At 46.7% G+C, this 23,955-nt stretch overlaps 1 protein-coding gene across 1 annotated transcript in view; it reads right to left on the bottom strand.

Moving 5' to 3' along the window:
• DNAH14 (dynein axonemal heavy chain 14) overlaps nucleotides 1-23,955 on the bottom strand; it is a 1,270,113-nt gene that overhangs the window by 425,658 nt on the left and 820,500 nt on the right. Inside the window, exon 56 of the mRNA XM_086926153.1 lies at nucleotides 13,992-14,153. Within this exon, the coding sequence (XP_086782279.1) occupies nucleotides 13,992-14,153 (162 nt within the window). The remainder of the gene's footprint in view (nucleotides 1-13,991; nucleotides 14,154-23,955) is intronic.

Here is a 23,955-nt window from a genome sequence, read left to right as displayed (position 1 = left end):
CAATTTTGGGGGAAATTTGGATAGTGTTTTCACAATTAAAAAGATCAAATCAGAGGATATTTTATGTTCATTCTCTAATGTCTCCTAGATTTTAGAAGAAATGCTTGACATAGAAGACTCTGATCACATTTCAGGACTTGATGTGCTTGACCCTTATTATGGGGTGATCTCTTGATTATTATGCACACACGGATGACATTACGGAACACGTTACATGATTGTCTGAGCCCTGATGAAGTTCCTTTGGTCCACGGAAACGAAACGCGTTGGCCGAGGCCACTTTTACTTTTGTTACTAATAAAACTGATTGACTGGACTCAATCATATGACTCTGACTTAATTTCTGGTGCACCTTCCTTTTCTACAAAGACTTTGTTCGCTCTGGAACCCAGTGGCACACAACGGCGGCAAGTGCCGGAAGTAGATGCACCGAAATTTTTACCAACAGGGATTGATGTGCTAAACCTTAGGTCAGCCATCGTAAGAAGTGTTGTTTTTAATGCTTGACACATTGGTTGACAGATATACTTGCCACAGCAGCCGTTTATCATTTGATTTCACAGTGTTGCATGGTAGCTTTATAGAGTTCTTATGAACAACTGGGGTTCAGAAAATAATGCAACCCTCTACTTCTTCTTTTACATCCGCCATTACATCTAAACTCCTCCATCCAGCCATCAATGCTCCTACCGGCCTGCACAAATGTCAAGGTTCCTGTCTGTACCTTTGTTATTTCCTGCATGTTTATGTAAACATCTGCCTCTGCTTCTGGACTCTGCCAACATCAACAGGTAGTCCCTATTTATGTTCAGCACGCCACAAGCCCTCTTTCAGATAGTCATAGTGTTTCCAGAAACACATCTGGAAAACTAGGGCACGTACATGTTTCCAGGAATACTCCTTTAAGTTTTTTATGAATTCTTAACAGCGCTAAACGTTGGATCAAGTAAACAGGCTATGTCCTGGATTCAGATCCCTCCCAAACCATGATGTCAGAGGGTCATTGTGAGCATTCAGAGGGCATTGATGAACTAATCCCACTGCTTCTAAAATGTAATCCATAGAAATATCAGTGCTTAGCCTCGAAAGGTCTTTACCTGCCAGTGGCACTCACTGTCTACAGTCTGGTGCTGAGTATTAAACCCCTCTACTGGAAGCGCTGATATGCACTATTATCTCCCCTGCTGATTTGAGGCTAGACTAAAAAAGTAAAGAGGGTGGCAATTTGTGAATGTTTTGTGCAAGCAATACCTTCATACATGGGGTTGCGCAGGCTATTAGGAAGGGAACGCCCCTTCCTAATAGCGAGTCACAAAACACATTTTTTGAGTTGTAAAAAAATTTGACTCGCGAAATAGGCTTTGTACATTGCCCATGCTGTTTTTGCCTGCGCAAACAGGTTCGCAAACTCGTTAGCGCATGTAAAAATGGTCGTACATCTGGCCCTCAATATGAAAATAAATTAATGGATTCACTCAATGATTCAAGCGCCTGGATAATCTCTCGAGTTATTAGTGTGCTACACCAATCAATTTAACATAACTCACCCAGCATTTACATACCTATAATACACTTACAATTAGAAACCATGGGAGAGTCTTCACACAGAACAACATACCCGGTGCATGTTGACAGGAACAAGTGCCTGCAAAGATACCCTAAAGGTACTGAGCTAGAACGAAATGTAACCGAATACAAACCACTAGTACTGCTAATGATGAATTACATAGTTGAAAGGTCTTCCTAACCAACAGGAACCAGCTGCTGGGAATCTCCAGTAGAAATCAATGTTCTACTGAAGAATACAGAATCCAAATCCGCATCCCTTCAGGGCCGGTCACTCCACACGCTGCGCAGACTCACCCGTGAGTGTGCCCAGGCACCCCCCGCTACTGCCGCTACATCCACAGGTTCGCCGCTGCTCCCACAGCTGAGGACTCTGGGTCATGTAATCCTTGCGCCTCGCCGCCTGTGAATCGCCGCTGCTCCTGCAGCTGGGGATTCTGGGCGTGCTCTGTGTTTTGCGCCTCCTTCTTTCCTGATTTTCCGCCCGTGTCTCCAGCTTGTTCGCCCCTCCGCCTACCGTTTCCCGCTCTTTCCCCCCGCTCACTGATCCCCGCCGCTGCTCCCCATGCAGCGGTGACTTGTGACCTCCGACCCTGCTTCAGGGCCGGTCACTCCACATGCTGCACAGACTCCCCCGTGAGTGTGCCCAGGCAACCCCCGCTACTGCCGCTACATCCACAGGTTCGCGGCTGCTTCCGCAGCTGAGGACTCCGGGTCCTGTACTCCTTGCGCCTCGCCGCCCGTGAATCGCCGCTGCTCCTGCAGCTGGGGATTCTGGGCTTGCTCTGTTTTTTGCGCCTCCTTCTTTCTTGATTTTCCGCTTGTGTCTCTAGCTTGTTTGCCCCTCTGCCTACGGTTTCCCGCTCTTTCGCCCCGCTCACCGATCCCCGCCGCTGCTCCCCTGCAGCCCGCCCCCTCACCACAGTGCCACCTTCCCATTCGCCGCCCCGCTCCAGCCGCTCCTCCCTCCCACTTCGCCATTTATGGCGGAGTCCACGCGTACGCGCAGCAAACACGCCGAAGGCCCATCTAAGCCCGTCCATGCCTGGACCACGACCAGCGCCGGAATCCCTGGCCCTCGCCACCGCCGCCAGCCCACCCGGCTGACCTACGATGCCAGCACCCTCCACGGACTCAAAGCCGACCGGAAGCCCGTCTGCTACCGAGCCACCCCAAGACGCACCCATGGACCCTTCACCTGCCCGACATGCAAGTTCACCTGCCTCCTAACCCGCACCGCACCAGCCAAGCCAAGCACCAACAACAACCACCTCAAGTGTATCCTGCTCAACACCCGCTCGGTCCAGAGGCCCGCCGTCGAACTCTGGAACCGCCGAGACACAACAGCACCAGACGTCGCCTTCCTCACAGAAACCTGGATGAACGCCTCCTCAGCCCCCGACATCGCCATAGCCATCCCGGATGGCTACAAGATCACCCGAAAGGACCGTACCAACCAATCCGGAGGAGGCATCGCCATCGTCCACAGAAGCACCATCCGCATCACGACCAACGCCGACGACACCCTCACCGCTGCCGAACACCTTCACTTCCAGATACACACCGACCCCAAAACCACCCTCAGATGCACTCTCATCTACAGACCCCCGGGACCACGCACAAATTCAGCAAAGCCATCGCAGACTTCATCAGTCCGCACGCTCTAACCTCCTCGGACTACATCCTCCTGGGGACCTAAACTTCCACCTGGAGAACAACAATGACTGCAACACCGCCGCCCTACTGGCCAACCTCGGTCTCAAGCAACTGGTGAACACCCCCGCTCACTACGCCGGCCACACGCTTGACCCCATCTTCTCCTCCAGCAAGCACATCTCCTTCAGCCACTCCACCGGACTACACTGGACAGATCACAGCTGCGTCCACTTCAATTTCAGGAAAACCACGACCCACCACCACCGCAACAGGTTCCCCGCAGAAGCTGGAGCAAGATCATCACCAACCAGCTCACCGCCTCCCTCAGCCAGAACCCTCCCAACAACACGACGGACCCCAATGAAGCAGCCCGCAACCTCACACAGTGGCTCACCAACTGCGCCGATGACCTTGCACCACTGAAGAACCGTCAGCAGACACGGCAGCAAGAAAGCCTCTTGGTTTACCAACGACCTCAAAAACTCCAAGAAAACCTGCCGCACCCTAGAGAAAGCCTGGCGCCACGACCAGACTACAGAAAACATGGCAGCCCTCAAGAACGCCACCCGCAAACACCACCAGCTGATCCGCACCACCAAAAGGACAACATTCAAAGATCGACTGGACAACAACACACACAACAGCAAGGAACTCTTCAACATAGTTAAAGAGTTCTCCAACCCCAGCACCTGCAACAACGACATCACACCCGGGCAAGACCTCTGCGACTCATTCGCCTCGTTCTTCCACCGCAAGATCGCCGACATTCACAACAGCTTCGGCGCACAGACCACGCACCCAACCACCGAACCAATGCCCTCCACCACCACCCTATGCACCTGGACCGCGGTCAGCACCGAAGACACCACCCGCACGATGAACACCATCCACTCATGCTCCCCAACCGACCCCTGTCCACACCACATCTTTATCAAAGCCGTCTCCATCATCGCACCCCAACTCCGGGACATCATTAACAGCTCCTTTGCGGCCACCACCTTCCCGGAGGGCCGGAAACATGCCGAGCTCAGCGCCCTCCTGAAGAAACCCACCGCGGACCCCACGGACCTCAAGAACTTCCGCCCCATCTCGCTCCTCCCTTTTCCTGCCAAAGTCATCGAGAAGATCGTCAACAAACAACTCTCCGCCTTCTTCGAGACAAACGGATCCCTCGACCCCTCGCAGTCCGGCTTCCGAGCAAACCACAGCACCGAGACCGCCCTCATCGCAGCTACCGACGACATCAGATCCCTGCTCGACAACGGGGAAACAGCCGCCCTCATCCTCCTGGACCTCTCAGCAGCCTTCGCCACTGTTTGCCACAGCACCCTGATACAGCCCCTCAGCAACACTGGAATCCAAGGCACGGCCTTGGAGTGGATCATCTCGTTCCTCTCTGGTCGAACCAAGAGAGTCCGCCTCCCCCATTCCGATCCGCCGCCACTGAAGTCACCTGCGGCGTGCCGCAAGGATCCTCACTCAGCCCAACCCTCTTCAACGTCTACATGTGCCCCCTCGCAGCCATCGCACGCCAACACAACCTTAACATCGTCTCCTACGCAGACAACACCCAGCTGATCCTCTCCCTCACCAACGACCCCGCCACCGCCAGAACCAGCCTCCAGGAAGGAATGAGAGACGTCGCAAAATGGATGAAGCTCAGCCGCCTGAAACTGAACTCGGACAAGACGGAAGTCCTCATCCTGGGGCCATCCCCCTCTGCCTGGAACGACTCCTGGTAGACCCCCACCCTGGGCACCGCCCCCAAGCCAACGGACCACGCACGCAACCTGGGCTTCATCCTGGACTCCTCCCTCACGATGGCCAAGCAAGTCAACGCCGTCTCGTCATCCTGCTTCAACACCCTGCGCATGCTCCGGAAGATCTTCCGGTGGATCCCCACCGAAACTAGGAAGACGGTCCCCCAGGCCCTCGTCACCAGCCGACTGGACTACGGGAACACCCTCTACGCTGGAACCACAGCCAAACTCCAGAAAAGACTCCAGCGCATACAGAACGCCTCGGCACGACTCATCCTGGACATCCCCCGCCACAGCCACATCTCTGCCCATCTGAAAGACCTGCACTGGCTCCCCGTCAGCATGAGGATCACGTTCAGACTCCTCACCCACGCACACAAGGCCCTCCACAACATGGGCCCCACATACCTCAACAGCCGCCTCACATTCTACACACCCACCCGCCAGCTCCGATCCGCCAGCCTCGCCCTCTCCACCGTCCCACGAGTTCGCAGAGCCACCGTCGGAGGAAGATCCTTCTCCTACCTGACGGCCAAGACATGGAACTCCCTCCCCACCCACCTACGGCGGACCCAAAACCATCTCTCTTTCAGGACACAACTCAAGACCTGGCTGTTCGAGCAGTAGCGGCTCCCCCTCCCCCCAGGGCCTTGAGACCCTAACTGGTGAGTAGCGCGTTCTACAAATTTGCTGATTGATTGATTGATTGATTGATCCCATCTTCATAATGCTCCAATCGTACTCACTCACCATCCTCAGGAGGTTCAGGGGCACCAGGATTGAGACTGGATTATCCTGAATACATATGTAAAGGATCTCTAATACTCCTGACTATATCAGCAACCATAAACCCAGGGTGCCACATTGAGACGTAATACATTTTGTATATTGTGTAGGGATACCCTTAACCCAGCCCTTCTGGTGAATGACATAATGCATACTTTCAGGGTAAACTGGATTGCAGATAAATGCCACAGGTGCAGATTGCCTGACACAGGATTCTACCAAATGGTGTGGAAGTGCCCGGTGATACACCGGGCATGCGAAGAAGTGGTGGGAACCATTTCAAGCCTTGTAGAGTGCATAGTAGCACTAACATTGGTGTATTGACTGTGAAGTATCAGATCTAAATACAAATGGGATAAATATCTACATATGTTCATAGATCTAGCCCTCATATTATATAAAAGTCAGGTTCAGGTTTCAGGTTCAGGTTTTAGAGTCTTTATTTCGATTAAAATAATCATAAAAGACAAATAATTACAAACATTAATTGACGATAAATATATATTCATTGACCATAAAATGAGCATTAAACAGTTTAAAGACAGTCCTAAAACAAGTTCACCTTATAGGGAGAAGGGTTTACAAATAAATATCAAGCAATAATTTGTAAGAAAAAGAAAAAAGGGACAATATAGATCACAATAGGAAGAAATCATTAACAGGAGCAGATAGGCAAACTTTACGAAAAGAATGCTCTGACCATCAAGGCATTAATAGCAATCCAAGGTTGATCTATTGTTTTTCCCTGAGTATCCAGGCCCAGCCCAGGTATTTGGCCGTACACACTGTGATAATTTCTAGTATATTAGTTTTTAATACATGAATGGCCTCTTCAGATTTCCTAATGGGCAGGCGCTGGAACAGTGGTTTTAACCATTTGGCCCTTGGTGCCTGATATCTGGGGCAAGCAAACAGAAAATGACCCACAGTTTCCTTATGGCCTGGGCACCATTTACAATGGTCCGTGGTGCTTGATGGCCAGTTTTTCGTAAAGGTGTTCAATGGTAATGTTCCCACCCGGAACTGGTGATATAGTTTCCTATCTAAGGATTTAGAAACCATGTCCCAATACTTTTCGCGAGAAGGGTCCAGTTTGAAAGTAAGGAACCTACCCGTGAGATTAGTGGAGCTTGAGGCATTGATTCTATTCAGACGGAGCGTAGCCCAATACAATTCTTTAAGTGCCAGTTTAGATGGAAAGGTACTGGTGGCAGGGGATAACCAGAGCTGCTCTAAACCCATGTCCATCAGGATGGATTTTACCATTTGGAACCAGGGGATTTTCCCCGATCCCATGATTGACCTAACTTCTGCTACCCCATTTGCAAATAAGGTAAGGTCAGGGGAGGTCCATAGGCGCCTCCAGAAGGCAACCAGTCTAAATCTGGCCATCTCATTAATCGGAGGACAGCCCAAATCCAGGCAGAGGGGAATAGAGGGGGCGACTGTGGCAAACCCACCAAATTTCGGAGAAATTTACATTGTATTTTAAACAGACCCGTAAGATCCATATGGCCCCACAAATCTGCACCATATAAAATCGCGGGATTGATTTTTGCATCGTAGATTTTGAGTGCTGGGGTGACCCGCTTAGTGATAGATTTCCTTTGCTCACTAAGGAGGCAGCCGGTCAGTCGGGCAAGCTTGAGATGTTGAGCACCAACTTGGGCTTTCCATTTCAAACAACTATCTAACGTGACCCCCAGATATATCATATTCTCTACTTGGTCCAAATTGACACCTCCCATACTAACTGAACTCTGGACAGGGCAGTTCTTTGTTAACACCATAAATTTGGTTTTTCCCACGTTCACCTTGAGGCCGCTGATGGCACAGAACTCCTCAAAGCGGTCCAAAACCCGCTGTAGTCCGCCACGAGTTCTGGAGAGGAGTAAAGTGTCATCAGCAAGGATGAGCATTGGGAAACGCTGTCCTGCCAGCATTGGGGCATCAGTCGGGGTCGATTCGAAGAATTTGACCACTTGGTCGATGAACAATAAGAAAAGGGTGGGTGCCAGTACACACCCCTGGCGGACACCACGGGTAACTGGGAAAGGTTCTGTCACTTGTCCCTGTCCTCCCCACCTTACCCTCGCAAAGTTCTCCTCGTGCAATTTGATTATCAAATCAAGCAGTTCTACGGGCATTCCCAAACTCCTCAATACTGCCCACAGATCTTGTCCCTCGGGACTAGATCGAAGGCGGACTTCAGATCAATGAACGCTGCGAAGATTGTACCGCCGCCAAGCTGTACCACCTTCCAGTAGATCAGGCAGAATCTGAACACCTGATCGATGGTACTGGTTCCCGATCTGAAGCCCGCCTGCATTGGAGATAGAATGTCCTCCATTTCGATCCAGCCTTGGACCCTACCCAGAACCATGCGAGCGATGAGTTTTTGCATGGAGTCTATAAGACTAATCGGGCGGTAATTACCTGGGTTTGACCTACTGCCCTTTTTATAAATCGGTAAAATCTCCGCCCCCTTCCAAGATTTGGGTATTCTTGCCCCTGCAGCTATGGAATTTGCCACCTTGGTGATATATGGTGTCCACAGAGTGGGGTTGGCTTTGAACAAGTCGGCGGGTATAAGATCCATGCCTGGCGCTTTCCCTCGCATAGTGAGATTTAATGCCAGCTCGACCTCACCTTCTGTGAAGACGATGGTCTCGCTTTGCATAGAGAGATGGGATGCCATTCCCAGAGAACTGGGTGGCATGGGATTCACAGCACAGAACTGGGATGAGTAAAAGGTCACCCACTCGGTGGGGGACACATGGTTTACGGGGATGCGTGTATCCGGATCCTTCCCCCACTTAACTATTTCCCAGAATTTAATGGGGTTATTGGATGTGGAAGCTTCAAGTAGGTCTAACCAGTACTTGTCCTCCCACTCCAATTTGGCTTCTCCCTGTATTTTCCTGTATGTTAGTCTAGCTGCTTTCACTATACCCATATTCCGGGACTTAACAGCTTTGATCAGGTCAGTGTGGGCTTCCCTACACTTTTTATTGTACCATTTCTGGGGGCGAATAGGTGCTTTGGTATTTCCTTGCCGACTTGGTTGGGAAAGCAGGGATTTTAAATTGTCAAAACAACGATTATGAAGGTTTATAATAAGGTTAGCTGTTTCGGGGTTATCCCCCGACTGGGCATGGGTCATCATTTCGTTATATATATTATTAACCAGGCTAATAACCTTATCCCTCAATATTTCGTCCTCCTTGATTTTTGACCATTTTAACCTCTTCCTATCATTTGTAAGATAAATGTCCCCTGTCTGTGAACTACAGGGATCCGCTAGTCTCACAAGTCCTGGCAACCTTAGTTGCAGGGTCAGAGGGTTATGGTCACTTTCTGGACGTGAAGATACCTCCATATCCACCAACAAGGGCCAATCTCCTACTTTCAACAATATATAATCAATGCGGCTTCTTCTTAACCCGTTATCAAATGTGCAGTTGGCTTCCTGGTCTGATTTTGTTCGGCCATTGCAGGCCCGAAAGCCGCTATTTAAACAGAAGGCCGTCCAGTTCACCGCTGCCTCTGTTGCGGGTACCGGTTTAGCGGGCAGCAGATCAGGTATACCCCATACTGCATCCTCCGCGGAACCCCAAATGTCCCCTGGGTCAAGCAAAGGTTCAAAGCAACAATTTAGGTCCCCAGCAAGAAGAATAACGTTATTGCTATCTAGGGTTGCCAGGTTAGTATCCAATACCTCCAACAAGGGTGGGGAACGGCCACCCGGCAAACCTCGTGCATAAATATTAAACAGGATCAGGTCCCGGTAGCCAGTCCTGCTCAATTTAACGATAAGCAGGTCCGGGTTTTGTACTCTTATTTCTGTAGTGTGATAACCCAAAGATTGTTTTACCCAAATCAATAGCCCCCCTGAGGCTCGCCCTTTGGCATTTCTATTGGCACTTCGTGTGGCGGCTTTGTAAAAATTTACATAACCCTGCCTAAATATTGGATCAACAGCCCAGGTTTCCTGGAGTAAGATGATATCAAATTTATCCATAAACTCCAGCCAATCTTCTGAATGGAATGTCACATAGCAATGTCATGGAAATCACTTGACATGAAGAGCTTGTTATGAGCTACACTGAATTGGATAAGGGCGGAACTGTACGTCATTACCTCCACTAAGTCTCAAGGTGGTATGGACCAGACTGTAATTACCTGGGATATATACCTCAGGAACTTGGAGGCCAAGAATGACATATGACCTCTGTGATCTCTATGGAGTCATCCCAAAGGCAGGACCACATGCAACACAATACATTTAATACATTATTTCCTAACAGGTGAACTGGTGACCACCATGCCCCATGTTTCCATGGTCAGCGCCAATGATACTGTATTCACAATCCAGAGGTATCACAGACCTGGGACACACTCATCAGTGAAGTGCACCATAGGATATCATTATTGATGGATCTTGAATTCCAAGGGAGTTACACGCAAATCCCTGTTTCTTAACTGCTCCATAAAATATACTATCAAACTGTGATGTAATCCTCAATGTGATTGTATTCTTTCTGAATTGGCAACGTTATATTGTGACCCCTACTCGCATGTTTTAACGGGTGATGTCCTGCATTTTCAGTTCTTTTTTGTTGGAATGAAATGCCCCCCCAAAAATCTGGATTGCAGAAAAGCCTAAGACTGCGACACTCTTGTAAATAGTGAACCGTGGTAGTCACTCTATGTTGCTGAGCTGTGCAGTGTGCGTTAACAGTTAAACACATGCACTTTAAAAAATGCACTGATATTAAACAGGTACATAGCTGTGCACGGCACAAGCACATTCATTCAAAATGTTACCCTCTCTGCACACAGCTTCACTTTCTGGAACATCCTCACCATACGCCTCTCACAAAACACGACGGTATGAAGATGACCCTTTTGTTGTACTTCACCTGTACATTATAATTGCCGTTTAAATATTCTAAGCCAATCTGACCTTACAAGAATGATTCTAGCTTCCCCTGCTTGACACCTACTGTAGCTATTAAACCTCTTATTTTCTCTTTTTTAGCCTCATTCGTCCATTACCCCCTTTTGAATAAAATGAATGGATACACATTGTGTTTACTTGGAGAAACAAAGAAACACTACCCATATCTCTGAAGAGTCCAGACTAGTCAGCAATCTGTTGTCAACTCTTGGTGCATCAACCTTTAGCAGGTTTCATTGCTGCACCTGTGTTGCAGATAATTAGCTTCAAGAAAGCATTGATGGGTGTTGTACCAGAGAACTGGTGTTGTGGGCACCAGCTACCTTTTACACTGTAGAGGGAATATTGTGAAATATCATGTTCAGCAAACAGGTCACATGTACTGTTTTGTTTCTGCATAATTGTGAAAGTACAGAGAAAAGCCATTGATAAGACAGGAAGTAGAAGGCTGGATGGCAGCCAAAATGTTTCTGTTCTCAGACTCTCCAGAATCATTGCTTTGATGGTGGGCTATGAAGCCCCATTGATCATTGATAATGTGTTTGTAAGTTCACATGGGTTCATAATGTATGCCCTGTGGCAGTATCATACTCGAATGAATGAATGAATAAAAACTTATAATGCGCAACTTTACCAAAAGGCATCAAGGCGCCTATAATCAGATCATAAAAGAAAAAGGCAATCCGATAACTAAGGATAGGCTTTGGCAAAGAGCCAGGTCTTCAGGGCTTTTCTAAAGGACTGCATCGATGGCAGGGTCCTGATGTCACAGGGAACAGAACTGCACAGTCTAGGGGCGATGTTCGAAAAGGCTCTTCCACTCCACTTATAAGTAGGAACTTGTTCAATTTTGAAGAATTGTTTGTGTAAAGTTTTCAATGCTGATTATTATTGATCATTTATTTAGACCATGCCACAAACTAAATTACCCCATGACGTAGGTGCAGACTCATTTACAAGAACAGAAAAATAGATTCTAAGTAGAAAATATAGGGAGCAGGAATGCTGATATAGATAACTAGGATATGAAGGTAGTACAGGGAGGTATAGCAGCCTAGTGCCCCCCCCCCAATCCATAGAAAGGGAAAGTTACCCAAGTACCATTATAGTGCAGGTCTACCTTTGTCCACTTTGGCCATCAGAAAGGGTGGAGATGATTTCCAGGGGGCCACGCCTATATCAAGCCATCCTATTTGAAGCAGGATATGATCCATAGCACAAGGACATCAAGTGATTCAGAACTAAGACCTGGACTAAATGCAACAAATTGCTACTGCTCCGCGATTTAAACTGGTCTTTTATCGAGAGCTCGTTTGCTGCTTTGCGCGGATATGGCCGAGTAGCAGTGGTAGCAATTTCTACCACAAGTCCAATTGGGATTACGAATTTGGAATACATTGTGTCGGATTTCCATTTGAAACATCAAAGAGGATATATACCTATGAACCCCAATAAGGCTTTCTGCTGAGATTATCATATCTGATGTTAGAACTATCATATTTGTTGACCAACAATTGCGACTAACTGCCTGTGTGAGATTAAGCCAGCCAGTTACACTTATCAAGATATCTTAATTGGAATAATAATTTTTTGTGGTTTGAAAGGATCCTACACATATCAGTGGTATTCACTGTTGGTGTTTTCTACAACTATACACACCCTGAAGAAGTTCTGGTGGTCAGAACGAAACGCGGCGGCTGATGATCCTTTTGAGTATAAGAAAATAAAAAACGAATTGAGAAAATATCAAGACTTCTTAATTGGATGTGGACTCTGAAAAATTGGAATTGACTGTATATGATTGGAGTGGTGCCCTAAAACTTGATGATAAACAAATAGGGTACTGTGGTAGTAGAGCGCCTTTGTGGGGTCTTCCCAACAGTCCAACCTGGTTGGATGATTTACTTGCTCAACCTATCAGAGATGCGGGCCTTTTGGTGTGGGGAGATCTATTTGTTGATGGTGTTCTCTTACCCTGGGAGTCTTTACGAAATACAATAGGTCCGAATTTTGCGAGACTTAAATATCTACAAATATCTAGCTGGTCCAGATCATACAGTACTTTACCATCTCGAGGACCTAAATTTCCGTTGGGCTCACACAGTTATCTTATCACCCTTCTACTGGACAAGCCCCCGTTTAAGAAAGAAATTTCATATTGGTACAATTTAATTCTGGAAGAACTGGATGGAGAATTTTTGCTACCAGATCAGCTTTGGGCATCGCATCTGAGCAACCCCAACCTGCAAGACCTTTGGACTACTTCATGTGACATGTTTTGGGATATTGTTAAGCCGGCATGGTTACGTAGACAGCATATTTTTACTATACACCAAGCTTACTACTCACCCCTGAGACTGTCCAAATTTGACCAGGGGAAAAGAGTAGCATGTGCAAGATGTGGTCTTATAGCCGCAGCTGATACCCACATGTTCTTTGAGTACCCCCAATTAGGTTTATTTTGGGAATCCATAAGTAAGACTCTATCAAATTCAATTGGAACTAATATTGTTCTTGACCTTACTTCCGTAATATTTGGATGGGGTTCCCTCTTCGGCAAGGAAGCTGTTTTTCTATTCTATCCTTCTCGCTAGGAGTGAGATAAGTAAAAAATGGAAAGACTCTTTATCTCCCTCAATTAATGACTGGTACACTTCGGCCTTACTGGTTTCCAAGTTGGATCTGGCCAGAGCCGGGAACCCTGTGAAAAGATCTTTTTGGCATCTCCTGAGGTGGGATCATTGAGAATCTTTTTTTTTTCCCCCAGGTCCAATGATTAAGCCATCATTCCCATTCTTTGGTAGAGCCGCATTAACATGCTAACCTAGCATTTTGGTTGCATTTTTGACACCTTTATAGGATTCTGTTTGGCGATAGCTGCAGGTCTAGGCGCAGCTGCTGAGGGATGAGCACCCCGTTCCTTTCGTCTATCCCCACCAGTCGAAAGTACTAAGGCAGCATGTTGCACTCACCGACAGTTTGTACAATCGGAACCTAGGTGGCTTATGAGGACAGAAAAAAAAAAAAGACAACCAACAGTACAAGTTATCCTATAGAAGTGCAACACATATATCATACAGGAAGGTCTCCTGTGGCAACCAGGTGAAGAACAGGCTAACTAGGGTGACAAAATGGGATCATACATAAGTACTATAACACTACTACCATATCCATACATCTACCAATAGCATAATATTAAGAACAAAAAATAATTGTAGGTACAAAAAATAAATCAAAGACACTTTCAATAGGTGTTTCAATACCTGCAAGAAGAATGAGATAATCGATTGTCTGTTTTCGGAACAGTTAGCTTGCATGGCATCACCTTTCAGCTCCATAACAATACTGTCCAACTCCTCATTGTCAAATAAATCAGGAAGCTCACCTGAATTCAGAATACTATTTAAATCTTCCATAAATGATTCCTGGGATAAAGAAAAAGGCCAAATTATCTGCAAAGCATTGTTTGGATTAATAATTGATAATGTTAACAGTACAAATAAGTACTTGTGAAAATGTTTTTGAAGAAATGGTATTCTATAAAGGGTGTAAGAATTTCAAATGCTGTTGGAAAAGAGGTTATGGATTGGTGCTTGACCAAGCACACTGTTTGACTTTGGGGGATTTTCATCTTCTACCGGTGCCTGGAATTGTAAATAGTAGAAATTAAAAAATATAGAAATTTGTGCAGTGTAAAAAACCAACTGTTATTCTGACTAGTTCTTCTCCTAATACATATCTCAACTTTGTATCAACAATATTCCCTATTACACGCACAGACACACCGGGGGCCTACAACGGCCTTCGGTTAAGGATTAATTCTGTATTCTAACTCAAAGTTAATGTGATTTACAAAGAAAGGTGCACAATTAGAGATAAGTAACAAATCTCACTTAACGCTTTCAAAAAATAAAATGTTTTAAGTTGATAAAGTAGAGAAACGCTGCAAAAAGAGCCCAATGTTTATCATGGTTTCCATAGTGACTTTAACACACACTCATACCATGTTCAACATTGCATCAATTCCTTTTAGTCCTGCTCCCATATTTCAGAACACAAATGGGATTCACCTGGTGTCCTACCACCCTCCCAGACCATCCTCTGGTTACTTTTTGCAGGCTCTAAATATTTAAAAAATCACACAGGTTTCCTGCCACTTTCCGCCACTCCCACTAGTAATGTTATTCCATAGCCCAAATGCACAAAATAACATTTGACCCTCAATACCACCCTTCCACCCACCATTCTATTGAAGAAAAATATCTGGTATCCAGCCACCCTTCCACATAACCCTCTTTAACTACCTCCACCTCCTAAAATTGAGCCGAGTTTGGTGGCTCAGTGGACTAATGCATTCACTGCAGGGACCTGTGTTTCACTTTATGTTCACAGGTTCAATTCCCGGCTGGTTCACTCAGCCTTTCATCCTTTCTGAGGTCGATAAAATGAATACTGTTGAGTTGGGTATCAATAGACATCTATTAAACAGCGCCAAGATGCCCCTTTGGGGGCGAACATGTGCTTTACACATGCTATTTTATGTTAATATTTGATAAAATCTATACCTGGTGTCCTGCCTCCCTCACCCTGAAAGATTCTCAGCCACCTGAAGTCATGCTCTCTGCTCTCCAAGAGCAAAGAGATGGTGCTGAGCTGACATGAGCTCTGTGAGAAACCCTTGTCAGCGCAGCCTCAAATAACTTGACATCGGAGTTCAGCATAGGTCAGTGACTAACAGGGGACTCTTTTTCTAACTGTTCAAAAGCAGTACAACTCAGAAGAAGACAATCCCTGCTGAATGAGGGTACCACAAAGCAGATTTTCTCTTCCTATTCCCCTTTCCCCTGGATTTCTCCGGCAGTTTTTTGTTATTTGGACCTCCAAGAGATTTCACTGAGCGAGATGAAGTATCATCTTTCTCATCCTTGCAGGGCTATCGAAGATCTGACATCTTCCTTAGCCAGTTCCAATGATTGTCACAATGTGTCTACATATTGTTGTTCAGACAGTACCTAATCACTTGTTGGCACATAGTACACATGCATCTTGCTCTCACTGCCGCTTCTAAAAAGTTATGGCTGCAAATTGTAATCTCTCACAAGCACAGCATACAGCTGAATGTTGCTCATGTCCGGGTGAAGCATTTGCCCCGCTCCTTCGATAGAAAGAGGAAAGCACTTCAAATACCTGTTTCAGCTGAAATGGACATCCAGAGATCAAAGACTTCTCAACCCATTTACGACTATCAGTACAATAGTTGTTGAAGAACTCTTGAACTACTTAGATCTCATGTGCTTAATTATAATTGGTGGAAATGCATCCATTACCCCAGGGTTCTTCAAAGTCAGTATTGGAGGGCTGGATTCATGCCAGATTTTTAAGATAACTACATTTATCTAAATGGGGATATGCTAAAAATCTGGCATGGATCGGGCCCTACAGAACACACTTTGTAGAACCCTGCATTAGCCTAACGTCTCATTTCCCAGAGACCTCTTCCTCAAGAACTTTGACAGCAGACACAGGAGTGCTTCATAATCTGGCTCACTTTGAAAGGCTTACCTGTGGACAACAGCATATCTCAAAGCATTAAGAACTACACATGGAATAAGATTCAATTTGGGCAACATCATCAAAAACTGGCATAGAGCTCTTTCTGGTCAAGTTTGAAGCATGAATTTCAGTAGCTTTCAGTATGGGCACAGCACCGCTCTCTTGCTTTGCCTACTGACAGAAACTGCTCCTTTGCACTAGTTTTCACATGGTAGTGTCCGTCAGCATCTAGGCCTGTTCTCCTTACAGGAAAAACTGTCTAAGCCAGTCTGATCAGCATAAGCTCTAGAAGATATATTTGTGCAGGATCTTTCATCCGACCACATTCATCTCCTCTTTGAGAGTATCCTAGCCTGTTAATTAGCTGAGTTTGACTTTCAGGATAAGCAATATGAACCTTCAAAACATTTTTGTCCTGTACCAACTAACTCAAATCTTGCCACAAAGACTGCCACAGATTTTAGTTAGTGTCAACAGGTCAGGATGGATATTTTGGGAATACAGAGAAGTATTCCTGAAAGTTGTGTCTCTGAATTATGAACGCTAGTAAGATTATGGGTTGTTGCACTTACTTGAGAGTTAACCTGTGACGGAAAAGCAATTTCTACTAATATTAAGCCAGGATTATGCTGCTGGTGATATAAATACCAGTGATGTATAAAGTATTAGAGTTCTAGCATGCTCTCATGAGTTGCTAACAGCAGAATATATAATGTTTGTTAGTTGCTTTACAGGACTAATTGAGTCAAATAGAAATTATAACTCATCTTTCAAAGAGAAGGCATAGCAACAAAGCTGAGATGTTATTCTATTCACGGGGAGAAGTTTCAGTAAATGTACATTTAGAGAACTCATTCTTTCTATGTTTAGTTTCAGAAATCAATCGTTCCATATATAAGTGCAGATTTTTGGTTACACAGAGATACTGCTAAAGTATATCCCTTCACTGAGGCCTAGATGTATCAAGCCGTTTGCGATTCGTTAAGGCCGAAATTCGCAGAATTTCGGCCTTAAGGAATCGCAAACGGACATTTAGCATCTTTTGAGATGTATCAGAAATTAGCAAAATAAGGAATCGCAAAAAATTGCGATTCCTTATTTTGCTTATGCATTTAAGGAATCGCAATTTTGCGATTCCTTATATGGCATGTATGAAACTTTTTAAAATTGCGAATTTGGGTTAAGGATTCGCAAATTAACACCAATTTGAGGTTCGTGTTAATTTGCGAAATCCTTTTAAAAAACAAAATTTGACTATTTTGAAGGGGGCATGTGACACACATACATGCCCATAGGGCATGTATGTGTGCCATATGCACACACATGTAAGTTTCAGGGGTGCAGCAGGGTGTCCATGAGACACCCCTGCACCCTTGAAATAATTCTCAAATTGCGATTAGCAAATTGCGAATTCGCAATTTGAGAATTACTGCACAATCATTCCTATGGGCCTCCTGGCCCATAGGAATGCATGGGGAATTATTCCTTATTTGCGAATTCGCAAAATGCGAATTCGCAAATAAAGATAAGTAAGGAATCGCAAAAAAAATGCAATTTTTTACATACATTCCATTTTGCGAATTCTAAATAGCGATTCGCAAAAAATCGCTATTTAAGATTCGCAAAAAGGAATCTTGACACATCTAGGCCTATATCCCTTTACTATTGCAGATATTTGAAGTTGGGATACACCTGTTTCTCCAGAGTGCATCGTGGCCAGAGTCATGGCCAGAGTATTCCCAGTAAGCAGGAGCACTTCAAAGAGGGCTGTCCTGGTGCTCTTTATATTTGTCAAGAAAACAAAGGGATCCACCCCTATGAAAAAGTACAGAAGTGTTCCTCCAGACTACATGTTTCTCCTACAATGGTGGGAAACACACAGCTTTGTTTAAATACCCCTCACCCACCAAAAGGGCCCTTGGTGGCATTTATCATTGGGGCCTTCCCGCCTGTCAGGCGCCAGATTTTCCACGGAGGCAGACGCTGCTATTTCCCAATACCCAATACCCACCTCCCAGAACACACTGCGTAAATGCAGCTGCTCCAGGCAGGGGGCAAGGGGAGTGGGACAGAGAAGAGACACACGAGCTGGACCTGGACTCCTTCTTCTTCTACCCGACTAGGCAGTTGATAGGGTTGCTAATGCACAGATGGAGAGAAAACTTAAATACAACTACAAGTTTACATTTCCCTCTCTAACTTCTCTCAAGTATATTTTCTTCCTCCCCCTACCAGATTCTGAATGAGTATCTGCTCCTCTTCTTTTTGAAATGTGGTCTATCAGCAATTTGTGTTCTAGAGCTGCTGAGACCTAATACACACAGGGAACACACATCATAATTAGCTTCTCTACCCTTTCAATGCCTATTTAAACTAACTAAACATTTGCTTATTCCTACCTAATATGTTTTAAGATTTATCATTCTATATCAATTGTTCAAGGAGTTTGCAGGTAATTATAAAGTATTACTCGTTTGTGGAATGTTATGTACTCTTGATCAAGTCAATGTTTCTCAGTACTGTTACTTCCCAGTTTGCAATATTTGGTCGCTTCTGGAGATTTCCTTTGTGCTCTGCTTCTAGGGGAAGGTACGCACTATAGGTACAGGGGAAGGAAAGAATGTGGAAGGTCAGAGAAGGAAAGTACGCTAGGGAGGAAGGGAACAGAAGCTGGAGCTAAGCGCTGCGGTTGGTAAATTCAGTTAAAGGTGCTCCATCCACTTGAGGCAAAGATAATACAATTATTTGGCTTACTTGAACTCTGTAGCCAACTACTTGACTCTCTCACTTATCTTCAGGTGACTGGCGCTCGACGGTAAGCCTCTCAGAGCGCTGCGGTGAAGACAGCAACTGTGGAAAGTCAAACTCTCTCTCTGGAACTGAAACAGATCAGGTGAGGGCTCTTTGCAATAGCAAAGACACTCAGGAGGATTCTCAAGCCTTCTCTATATCCACTATGATGGTGAATGAGTTTCGTGAAAGATGGGCTGCAAGACTAAACGAAACTCGTGGTACTCGCCAAATAGTCAATACTCTATCGGGGAATACTTCAGACATGCTCTTCTTCAAAATAACTAACTTTCAGAAGAGCGCCTCACAAAAAGAACTTCTACTAAAATACAAATTGAAGTGCGCTGTAGAATGCGCACCTTAGGAACCCGAATTCTCGAGTCGCACGAGATTTCAGAACACTTCCATACTATTGCATAGACACCAGGGAAAACCTGGAGGCCATCTTGGGAGGTGTTTTTCTCTCTATAAACATCTATACACCAATTGACTCTGGACTGTTTTACTATGACCCTGTGCTTTTTGCTGGACCTCTTCTCCAAACAAATGATACCCGCATGATTCCTGACACCGCCCCGCTGCAGAAAGGGGCGTGCTGCGACCTACGACTACGTGGGAGCACTGATTTTGAAAACAAAACTATGTGTGGTGTAGGAGTGTGAGTGGAAAGGCCAAAAGTGAGTGAAAATAGTGAAAAGTTAAAAAAATACCTGGCTCAGCTGGAAAAATAAACTTTAATGTTCCTTTGAGCTGGTATCGTTAAAAAATGGGGAATGAGATGGAGATTCTATGCTTCCATGGGTAGTCTCTCCTGTGTTGGCATGTTTCGAAGCCCTCCCCCTGGCTTCTTATCAGGACCTTGAGGAGATCCCTTCGACATTCAAAATTACAAAAATTATATATATTAAACAAAAGTGTATTTACATATATTCAATGCTTAGTGGTGCACCTAACACTATCCATGCACAATATACTATACCCCAATAGTTATATTGCTGGATAGGGTTTTAAATATTCCCAAATGATGCCACATGAGCCTTAAAAAACGGGAGGGAAGGAGTACCTATAGACACACAAATATCAAGGTTACCTCGCCACAGCGAGGTATGTAGGAAGATGGAATCTGACTGCATGGTTACCCCCACTTTTGTCCTGGTGTTTTGCTGGTTTTTGACTATTCTGACTGGGATCCTGCTAATCAGGACCCCCGTTTATCTGCTTTCTCCATAAATTGGTTGTGCATGTACTTTAGGTACACTCCAGATTGGATACTGGGATACCCTTATAAGCCTGTGTAAGGTGGTGCATGCACCCTTTACTTAGATATAGGTTACCTATATCTATTCTAAATCACTGCACATATAAACCTATCAGTCACCCCTATGGCAGGGCTTATCAAGCCTGAAGGCAGGGTGCTGGGTTTTATGTGAGAGGGTGCCCCTGCATCGGCAGAGCACCTCTGCAGCCTTCAGAACCTATTTTCCGTGGCTGTCTGCGATGCAGCCAACCATATATATTCAAGTGCATTATAACCTTGCGGTAAATGCTAACTTTAAAACGGCTGCTTAGAAACATGTCATGTTTGGTGTCAAACACCTTGGAATTATACCTCCCCGCCAGTAGCTGGCAGGGGAGGTATGAGTCCACCCTTCTAGAGGGACGTATGTGAAACAACGGTACACCCGGTACCAGCTTTCTCGACCTGGGCATCACAAAATTGATGCTGCCAGCCACAGACACGAGTCTACCCTCCTGCTGCTGAGCCAAGCTCGAGCAGAGGAAGGCATGACAACAGGTTTCCTGTCACGGGGAGGTGTGAACACCTCCCAGACAGGCTTTAGTGTATTGGGGCTGGATGGGTGCACTCTGAGAGTGCCAGAAAGTCTACACTGGGGGCACATTTGGTGTCCCTGTGCATAGTCCAGCTCAAACCAGTTGCAGGAGACGTTTGCTCCTGCACTGGCGTGAAACTGGACAAAGGGCATGGGTGTAGCCACCCCTCTGTCCTGACCCTCCCATAGTTGGGTCCCCAGAGTTTGTCCAACCCCTTCCTTAGGTATAAAGTAGGAACCCTGACTACAGGACCTTGGATTTTAACTGGACTAAACTCTGCAAGCAGAAACCAAGTACTTCAACGGTCTACACTTCGCTGGACGACAGCAAAATCTCCCTTGGAGTAAAGGAGTTACTACCCTGCAGCAGCAGGCACCTTAACACCTCTGACCGGTTTGCATCTCCTAAGCTCCTGAGGACTCCGAAGATCTCTGAAACACAGGAGGTGGATTCCCGAGCGTCTCTGAGGTCGATCTGCTCTCTCAGCAATCCTGAGATCAGTATCCCTCGTGGGGACCGTGAAACCCGAACCCCTGTGCACTGTGTACTTTTTCAGCAGCATATGCTTTTTAGCCATCCCTGAGGCTGTGCTTTGGGCTACATGTAGTCCTGACCCTAAGCAGTATTTTCATTGAAGATTTCCGGCCTCAACTACACGAGTGCTCTGTGGGGCTGTACTTCGTAATTCAGCTCGGAGTCTCTTCGCAATCCCTGGTCTGTTGGCCTGTCGGTCCCTGTGAAGGTAACATTGATTTCACGTGGGCTTCCCTGGTTGCTCCAGACGTGCCCTGACTTCCCATAGCTTGGAGAGTCTCCAGGACCTTGCTGGTCCTCACTGTAACTTGTGTCCTCTGCCCCAATGGGTTGCAGTTGCAGTCATCGACACCTCCTGGTCCCCATGGCTGCAGAGTCAAGCATCCTATCTTCACACCTGAAGCACCCAACATCAGTGGGCATTCGTCTACTGAGCCCCTGGTCACCCTGAAGTGACCCAGACTCTGTCCCCTCTGCTTTCAGGTTCTTCTCACCTCGGATCCAGGCTTGGATTCCACCGGATACTTTTCGTCTTCCCGGCTACAGCACTTCTTCGCATCATGCCATTGAACGACAAGGGTTTCCGACACCACTTGACCCCTATGCACCCGGCTCCTCTGGGATAGGTAACACAGGTACCTCGGTACTCACAAGGGTGCTGGCCTTAGAACCCTCTATGTTCCAAAGAGTTTTCTTGAAGTCCTCTCTGAAGTGTCCTTAAACTGTAATTTTCCAACCGTGACTTTCCCATAGAGTTGTACGGAGCTTGGGTCTGTATTCTCACATTGCACCCGTCCTCCGTGAGCTCACTGTGTCACTCCTTTGGGTAGTTCCTTGGGGTACCAGTGATTCTACATGCTGTAGGCACTGTCTAGTGAAGTCGTTGTTGTTATACCATTTTTAGGTCTCGGACTACCGTACACTGCGCAGCAGTGTCGCGCAGCCGAGATTTTATGTTTACATTATTGGGGGCTTGAACCCGCCCCTCTTCTCCATTGGCTGGCTTCCTAAACGGAGGCCAGTCATTGGAGAACAGGGCTGTCCGTCAATTTAGGACCGGATTGAGGGGTGTATTTTTTAGTTTCTTTCTGTTTTCTTTCTCTCCTCTTCCCATTGACTGGAATTTTACATTCCAGCCAATGGGAAGAGGAGAGAACGAAAACACGCCCCCAATCACGAAAATGGCAGTGGTTTCTCTGAGGCATTTCTGCCTCGCCTCGGAGAAACGTGGCGGTGTTCCGCTGCCCTCCTGACGGCTTGTTTTTAATGCACTTTGATTACTGCTCTAATCACAGAGTCACTACATACAATTTCTTATTTACCATTATTTAGGCTTATCTGAAAACACTGTTTTCGTACTATGTTTACTTTTGAACATTTATTAACATTACACTTATCAAATAAAATGTAGTCACTGGTATTTATTTTACGTCTACTGCAGTTGTTTCTCTCAAGGTGGCTGCGCCTGCTTTCCCCACACGAAGAGCAGCGGAGGAGAAGCGGTGCCAGGCTCTGCGGTCGTCCGAGGGGAGGGTGGCTGAGGGCCGGGTTACGGCTTCTCCCAAGGTCGCCATCTTGGGCTAGGAAGCTCACTCGTTCCTCTTAGTGTACCTGCCAGTTGACGGGGAATGTTTCTTGCCAAGCGCTTCATCATGTGAGCAAAGGTGATCTGGATGTTTGTTTATCCTTTACAAATACGTTGGTTGGCAACTGCAGCCTCCGCGCCCCATCCCCGGCGCCTTCCACCTTCTTCTCCACAGCCTCCTGCTTGTCGTCCGCCTCCTCGCACTACTCATCGTCCTCGTCCAACGAGGAGCTGGAAGACAAGCTGCTGGAGCTGAACCCGAGCCCGGGCTTCGAGAGCATGTGCCTGGGCTCCTCGGCGCTCGACCAGGACCTGGACTTTAGCCTGGAGGCGGGCGCCGGCTCGCACTTCGAGTTCGCGACTACTGCACGCCCGAGGTGAGCGAGATGATCTCCGGGGACTGGCTGGAGTCCAGCATCTCCAACGTGGTGTTCACCTACTGAGGGGTCGGCGGGACAGGGCACAGCCGCGCGCACACCACAGCCAGGAACCCACCCGGGGACAGGGGGTGACACAACACCCTCACACGGTCCGCTTTCCTGCCGGTGCTACAGAGGGTAAGTGTTTGTGCCTCTGTTCCCTGTTTCTTGCCTCTGTTCCCTGCTTCTCCCTTGTTGCTTGTGCTTGCGTCCTGCCCCCTCGTTGCTTGTGCTTGCTCTCCTGACCCCCCCTAATCACTGGTTGTGCTTGCTCTCCTGACCCCCCCTCATTGCTTGTGCTTGCTCTCCTGCCCCCCCCCTTCGTTGCTTGTGCTTGCTTTCCTGCCACCCCTTGTTGCTTGTGCTTGCTCTCCTGCCCCTGCCCCCTCGTTGAATGTGCTTGCTCTCCTGCCACTGCCTCCTTGTTGCTTGTGCTTGCTCTCCTGACCCCCCGTCATTGCTTGTCATTGCTCCCCTGACCACCCCTTGTTGCTTGTGCTTGCTCTCCTGACC

Source organism: Lissotriton vulgaris, chromosome 6 (assembly GCF_964263255.1).
Source record: "Lissotriton vulgaris chromosome 6, aLisVul1.2, whole genome shotgun sequence".
Classification (NCBI taxonomy): domain Eukaryota; kingdom Metazoa; phylum Chordata; class Amphibia; order Caudata; family Salamandridae; genus Lissotriton; species Lissotriton vulgaris.
Note: the sequence above shows the minus strand (reverse complement) of the source record. Positions and strands in the feature narration are given on the sequence as shown.